General features: G+C 59.6%; 1 protein-coding gene across 1 annotated transcript; it reads right to left on the reverse strand.

Moving 5' to 3' along the window:
* Positions 1 to 465: 465 nt before the first annotated feature.
* Positions 466 to 7,210, reverse strand: SLC35E4 (solute carrier family 35 member E4). The gene is made up of 2 exons (XM_079943071.1): positions 5,965 to 7,210; positions 466 to 1,420 (listed from the first exon to the last, which is right to left on the reverse strand). Exons 1-2 carry the CDS (start codon positions 6,581 to 6,583, stop codon positions 987 to 989), a joined length of 1,053 nt encoding a protein of 350 aa, XP_079799197.1. The 5' UTR covers positions 6,584 to 7,210; the 3' UTR covers positions 466 to 986.
* Positions 7,211 to 7,509: the final 299 nt, after the last annotated feature.

The following is a 7,509-nucleotide window of genomic DNA, read 5'->3' on the forward strand; positions in this document are numbered from 1 at the left end:
GGACAACAGACAGGGGACCAGCACGTGCAGAGGCTCCGGTGGGGAGGCTTGGTGTCGGGGGTTGAGGGGGGTGGACCTGAAGGAAGCGGGTGCAGATGGAAGGTGGAGCCCAAGGAGGGGAGAGGGGAGAAGGGAGAGGAGCCTGGTGAAGCTGTGGGGCCAGGCCCTGAGGGCCCTATGGTCTGGGGTAGGAAGCTCTGACCTTGTCCCAAGAGCAGTGTGGAGCCACACAAAGAGTGTGTTTTAGGAGATGCCCCCGGGGCTGCGGGAAGATGGCGTGCAGGGGCCGGAGCAGAGGGCTGGGGTGGGGGCCTGGCCAGGCCCCGGTTGGTAAGGCGGGAGGGGGGTCCTCGTTTCCTTGTGGGCAGCTGGCAGCTATCGGCCCTTGGCTGCCACCCCGAGGAATGACACAGGTGTACAAGCAAAAATAGTTTATTTGAGGACGGAAGACCCAAAATTGGGGGGCCCAGGGCTGAGGCCACAGCAGCTGCCTGGAGTTGGCACAGACGACCCCAACTCCCTAGGGAAGCCCAGCAGCAAAGAAGCCCTTCCCTGGGCCTCCTAGCTGCCTCCCCAATTTCTTGGAGGAAGGATTGTGCGACCCCCCAAGAATCATCATCATCATCATCACCATCATCATCATCTTCATCATTAGAACATGGTGAGGTTTTCAAAGTTTGGCCAGCAGTTTTCGGCGTAGTAGTTGATACTAATCGTAATAATTACTCTGACAAGCACAGTGACTGTGCCGGGCTTGGACCCACCATCCAGTGGTGAGTGGGGTCTGTGATGAGGAGAGGCAGGCAGGGACAGGAGGTGGGTCTCTCTGGGAGTCCCCATTCCAGCCTCCAAGGTGGCCCTGCAGGAAGACCCATCTCCCCCGACAGCCCCAGAGGCTGCCCACTCTCCCCGTTTTCCCATGGCCACGGGCCAAGGCTGGATTCAGGCTGAGGCAGTCCCGCGTGGTCCCTGTGCTCCCTCAGGTCTCAGAGACCCTTGCCAGGCTGGTCTCTCCGCCAGAAGCCCCGGCGGGCAGCCCAAGAAGCCACGAACTCGCAGTTGTGGTAAAGGAACATTCCTGAAAGGGTGAGCGCAATGCCCACATAGCTGAGGGTGCTGAGGCGGCTGCCAAACAGGAGCCGGGAAAGGATGAGGTTGCCCACGACAGTGAGGTTGCCCAGGACGTGGACAGTGAGGGCCGAGGTGAGGGCCAGCAGGGAGAAGCTGGCCAGGTTGTAGAGCACAGACAGGAGGCAGCTGAGCAGGATACAGGCCCAGAGGCGGGAGTCGGTGGGGGCGGGCGGCGGTGCCACGCCAGCCTCCAGCACCAGGGCCGCGCCTGCCAGCAGGCAGAAGCTGGGCAGCGAGGTGGCATACAGCAGGGTCACCGCATCCAGCCTCTCCTCCTGCAGCAGGGCACCTGCAACCAGGACAGCAGCCATCAGCACCCGGCGCGAGACAACCCCCACGAGGCCAACCCGGCACAACCTCCTCCTCGGCCCATCCTCCAGGAAGCCTGCCTGCCCCAACCCCTCAGGCGGAATTAGTGGCTCCGGCTCTGTAACGAGAAGGTCACGAATCCAGAGTCAGACTGCCTGAGTGGTGACCCGGGTCCGCTCCTGACTACCTGTGACCAGGCACTTAACCTCTACAGGCCTAGGTTTCCTCACCTGCAAAATCGGAGGATAATAAAACCTTAAACATGCAGGGTTGTTGTAAAGATTAAAACAGATAATGTACACAAAGCCCTTAGAAGGTAAGTGCTCAGTAAATGTAAAAAGATAAAACAAATAAGCGTTATCACCTACTCCTCCCACAGGCTGAAACAATAATCTGCTTGTGATGTCCCACTGATCAATAACCGTGAAAAAAAAAATTCTTCAGGGGCTCCCCAGGCCCTGGAGAAAAACATCCTGGGCTCTTAACCAACTTTGAAGGCCCTGAACCAAGCGGCCCGACCCACCTTTCTTGGATTCAGCCCTTCTCGCACCCTCAGCCCCACAGTGCAGCTTCCATGCCAGAGTAGGGACAGGCCACCAGCAGGCCAGTTCTGCCACTTACTAGCTATGTGGCCTTTAGCTTAAAAAAGATAGAGAGTTTGAAATAATAAAAACCGTTTGAATCAAATGTTCGATCACTTATGACCATTGGGATGACAGGGAACAACAAGGTCACTGTTTGCTCCCAGCTGTCACTCACTGTTTATCGCTGATAATCAGCATCTTTTGCTACCAACGCTGGGGCTTGTCAAGATGAATCCAGGACACAGAGGAAACCTTAGTCTTTGCGAGGGAAGAGGGGATCCTACCACCTTGCACATGTGTGCCTGTCTGTGTGTATTCATATTACCACCCAGCTGGTTCACAAAACCAGTGGTGCCCATCATAGAATCACACCCGGCTCAGATGAAATGATAGTACTTGCATGAAGGCAACGAGACAGTTTCTGTGGAGAGAGATGAGTCATGGCTCCCCATCCCCTCCCAGGGCTCTCTGAGCCTCTATGCATTTTCTGACACACACTTTCCAAAGAACCACAGAGGCGCTTACTCATAGGCTATGCTTAGAATAGGAAATCTTATTTCTCCCTCCATTTCATTCTGATGTTTTGGCTTTGTTCTCTAGGCAACAGTCCTTCTGTCAAGCATTTCTAGAAATGAACAGATAACTGGAATGCCTCCTGTTCGTCCGCTCCAAATTTAGCACCATTACGAGCTGCCTGTGGCCTGCCTGTTAAAGGGGCGATCACTGGAAGGTGTTTAGGATTTCAGGTGAACTTCACCTTTGGCAAATTTCACCCTCTGAGAGGCAGCCAGGCAGGAAGGTCCTAACTTCCTCCCCCTGCCACTTGCTCCTGTTCTGCATCCCACCCAGCCCTCTGCCTCCCTCTGCTGCAGTCCAGGGAAAGAGCAGGGATCCTCTGCCAGAGGCCACCCACCCGGGGCCCCAAAATGCCAGCCTGTCATACTGCCTCCTCAGCGACCCCTCCTCTGCCAGCTCCCACCAAACCCTGCATTTCAACCTCTCCTGGGACTTCCCTGGCGGTCCAGCAGTTAAGCCTCTGTGCTCCCAATGCAGGGGGTGTGGGGTTGGGGAACTAAGATCCCACATGCCACACGTGTGGCCAAAAACAAACAAAAAACAAACAACTTCTCTTCCTCCAAAGACACTTTTGTTTCAGCATCTGAACATGCCAAGCTTCAGTCACCTGTGGACAAATGTTCTCTAGACCCCATTCCGCTGGCTTCTGGCTTATCCCGTCTCTGCTCCGTCACGGGCTGTGTGATATGACACAAGCCGCCCTCTCTCTATGCCTGTCCTCTTGTGGGAGCATGGGCAAGGTGACAACATGCCCCTCACGGGGGCCTGTGAGGTGCTGAGCGCAGGGCCTGGAGCCCAGCAGCAACTGCTGGCCACCGCAGCTGTCACCATCCCCCACATGCTGCCCCGGCTGGCTGACACCCGTGCCCTGGCAAGCCCTGCTTCCCCCTCCCAGAACGCCCTTTCCTACTCTGGCTGTATGAAGAGCTGGGCATGGTGTGGGCACACAGTGAGGGCTCAGCAAGTGTTCGCCACTATTATTACATTATTGTCACCAGCACTGCCTGCCTCCTCCCCCAGGCAGCCTTCTCTGGTTTCCCCTAGAAGTAGCCACCCAACCACAGCTATGCCCACCTTGGCTCCAGCACTTCTCCCCTGCCTTGTGATCTCTACTTCTCCTCACCAGCCTGAGAGCTCAGTGGGCAGGGTCAGGCTGTTCCCTCATGCAGGTGGATGTAGCTGAGGACAAGTCTCAGCACACTGGCACCCCACTTCCCAGCCTTTCTGTGAGTGGGAAGATGGCATCACTCCTCTCCCCGTGTAGCCCCCCAGGTCCACAACTGGCCCAGGAAGGAGAGAAACTGCTGGACCTGCCCGTGGCTGCTGGGCACTCCTCTTTCTGGACTTTCATCCTCTGCTCCCATGGAGTCTGCCCTCAGGGAAGGAGCTGGTGTCAGCCATTCACACGCTAGTCTAAATTTGGCCCTGATGACTTTCCTGGAAAGTCTGGCAGTAGAAACCTCCTCTTGTCCAAAACCCATCTCACCCCTTATCTCTAGTCTGTTCCTCCCCACCTCTGCTGGGCTCCCATCTCTGTTGGTGGGGCCTCCAGCCTCCTAAGCTCCCTCCTTAGCACCCTGAGCCAAGGAGTTTAACCAGCCTGCCAATTCTGCCATCAGACCATTAATAAATCCACCATTTAAGGGGTACCTTACCTGGGCCAGGCCCCAGGCTATGTGCTGGGGACATGGAGCTGCCTCAAAACCAGGCCATGCCCTCTCAGAGCTCCTGTCTGGTGGGAGGCAGACAGGTAAACAAGAGGCTATAATACAAGGCATGTGGAGTCCTGATGGAGGAAGCAGAGGATGCTGTGGGCACCTGGAGCAAGCAACCAACCTGCCTCAGGGGCAGGCAGGAGACAAGGAGAGAGCTGGCAGAGCCAAGGAGCAGCCTGATGCCAGGCACCTGCCACCCCATGTCCATGTGCCTGAGGCCTGGCCGGCCATAGCCTGTCCTGCAGGCTGGGGCTCCTCCTGTGTGAGAAGCACTGGGCCTTAGCAGGCGTGATGTGAACCCTGAGGCTGGGGCCTTCCCAGCCTTCTGGCCCTGCCCAGGGCAGGGTACAAGGTCAAGTTTCCCACTGACTCATGCCCAGAGCTCAGGTCCCAGCTCTCATGTAACCTGAAGGCAAAAATAGAACTGGGCTCTGGCCCTACCTCAGGGCCCTGGAGGATGGGTACAGGGACTCTGGGTCCTGGCTCCGATGACTGTAAGGCAGGGCTGAGCTCTGACTTCAACCTCCTCTGGCTGCAGGCTGCCCTAACCCCAGCCCAGGGTCCTTGGAGCAGCCCCTTCTCTCTCCCAGGCCTGGGTCACAGGATCTCAGAGCTGAAAGGGAGGGAGACCAAGAAAGCCCTGTGACTATCAACTCTGACCTCCTCCACCAAACAGATGGGGCCCAGACAAGATCCAGATCTCCCCTTCTGCCCAAGGTTGCCCAGGAAGCACAAGCCCAGGTGTGGCTGGAACCCAGGCCTCCCCAACCTGAGTGGGCACCCTTGGGTTGAGGCAGAGAGATGGTGGAGGCTGTGACTCAAAGGACCCTCAGTAGGACAGGCAGGAAGGTGGTCTCCACCCTCAGGCAGAGTGATTTAGCAGGGTCTAGGCCTGGAGCCTCCACCTTACCCTCTGTCCAGAGCCCCCAACCCCCTTTCATCAGAGCTGAGGTCCAGAGTCACATGGACTAGGATTCCAGTCCTTAGGAGCTGTATGCCTGTGGGCAAATCATGAACCTCTCTGGGTCTCAGTTCCAGCATCTTGTAAAATCGGGATGAAGGTGGTAGTTGCCATGAAGACCCAAGGTCAACACCTAGCATGGGACCAGTTACACTGCAGCTCCCAGTAAACACCAGCCCTTCCCAGACTTAGCAAAAGCCCTCAACTTCCAAATCCCAGCTCATGGCCTTGCCCTCTTTCTCTTTCCCTAGTCTCCACTATCAGGCCTCCCTCGGGTCCACAGCCTTATGCCACATCACTTGGACGGCATGAAGTCTGCCTGCCTGGGTTCAAATCTTGCCTCTGCTGCTCACATGGCCCAGGGCAAGCCCCTCTACCTGTCAAATGGGGACAATACAGTGACTTCCTCGATCAGGTATGGAGATCCAGGCTTGACAAAACATGGACCACAGATTTATGGCAGCCAACTGGATGAAACACTGGTTGGGCCTCTAGAGCCTAAGTCTGGGGCCTGGAACTCACTGAGCGGTTGGCCCTTTCTGAGCCTCAGTTCCTGACTCTTCCCAAGCCATGCGCCTCAGTTCCTTTATCTGTAAAACTGGATAATGGCCATAGCCCCTCACAGGGCCACCCAGGCCACACTCCCACCCCGATCCCCAGCTCCTCGACCAGTGTCCTGGGTACTCACTCTGCTGGATGGACTTGAGCCCACGGAGGCAGGTGGCCGCCAGCAGGAAACCACAGCCAGCTGGGGGTGTCCGGAGCTCTCCCGCCAGGCTGCAGGCGGCCCCCAGGCAGAGCAGGCCCATGGCGGCGAACTGCAGTGGGTGGTGGCGGCGGCCGAGCAGCAGCGCGGACAGGGCCAGCGTGATCAGTGGCGTGGTGGTGGTGGCCAGCTGCGCCAGGTCCAGGGGCACAGCGCTCAGGCCCACATTGCCACAGGCCATCGAGGCGCCCAAAGTGAGGCTGAGCAGCAGCACTTGGCGGCGGGTGCGGCCGGGCATGGGGCGCCGTGCCCCCGGGTGGCATGCCAGCGCAGCTGCCAGCATGTGCAGTGCCGAGAGCAGCAGGGGCCGCCCGAAGCCGTGCACCGTGAAAATCCACTTGTTGAGGCTCGACATGCTGGCTCCCGCCAGTAGCCACACCAGCGCTGCCACGGCCACCCAGGCCCGGCCAGGCCGCCGCAGCGCCTGCGGGGTGTCAGGGGGCCACTGGGGGATCCCGGCCCACCGAGCACCGCCAGCCACCGCCACTGCCTCAGCTGAGGTCATCCTGCCGTCATGGCGCTCCCGCGGGCAGCGGCACATCCGTACCAGTGGGGCCGGGTCAGGAGGCCGGCTCCCCAGCGACCAGCTCTGGGCCACCAGAGAGCCCCACTGTAGATTCCGCTCGGTCTCAGGTGAGGACACTGCTTCTTGTGCCCGGCCTACGACAGCCGAGGTCCAAGAGCTATGCTGTGTCCCCGGCTCAGGCAGGGCAGAGCCTAGGTCGCTTCTGCTGGGATGCCAGGCTCCCTGGTGCTCAAGCCTGGCCTAGTAAGCGCCGGGCACCTCTGCCCCGTGCCAGGCGAAGTCTCCACTCTTCTCCCCTTCTAGTGCCCACGCTATGGTTACATGGAATCCTCCATCCCTTTTCTCTTCAGTCCAAACCCCAGGTCCTCCAGCGTGCTCAGGCCAGGCCTGCAAGGGCGATCCGGGCTCCCGCGCCCGGTGGTGCCGGTGGTCCCGGTGGACGGGCTCGCTACCTCCGACAGTGCCCAGACCCTGCGGCGGGCTGACGCGCCGGCCTGCGCTGCGGCCGGTGTCAGGCGGCGAGCTCGACTCAGCTCGGCTCCGGCAGGGCCTCCGCGCCAGCTCCGGCTCCCGGCGGCTCAGGCTGCGGCGGGGTCTCTCGCCAGGTTCGGGCGGAGAGCGAGGCTCCGTGCTCTAGGCCCCGCCTCCGCGGCCGCCCCTCGAGCCTCACCCGGAAAATTGGGCTGAGCCCCAGGCGCCACCTCCGTCCAGGCTCCGCCCCCGAAGCCGAGAGGGATGTCTCGCCCCTCCCCCACGCCGCCCGCTCGCAGCTCCTCCTCCATCAGCCTAGCTTTACCTCCGTCAGCAGACCTCCTCCTAGCTGGAGTGGTCAGCCTGTCTGTCCCACCTCCCCACACCGGTGGGGGATCAGGCCCCTCCCCACGCAGCGCCAAGGCAGGCCCCCCATAGAGATGAACACAGGGCGGGAGACCCTGGGGTAT

This window comes from Stenella coeruleoalba (genome assembly GCF_951394435.1).
Source record: "Stenella coeruleoalba genome assembly, chromosome: 14".
Classification (NCBI taxonomy): domain Eukaryota; kingdom Metazoa; phylum Chordata; class Mammalia; order Artiodactyla; family Delphinidae; genus Stenella; species Stenella coeruleoalba.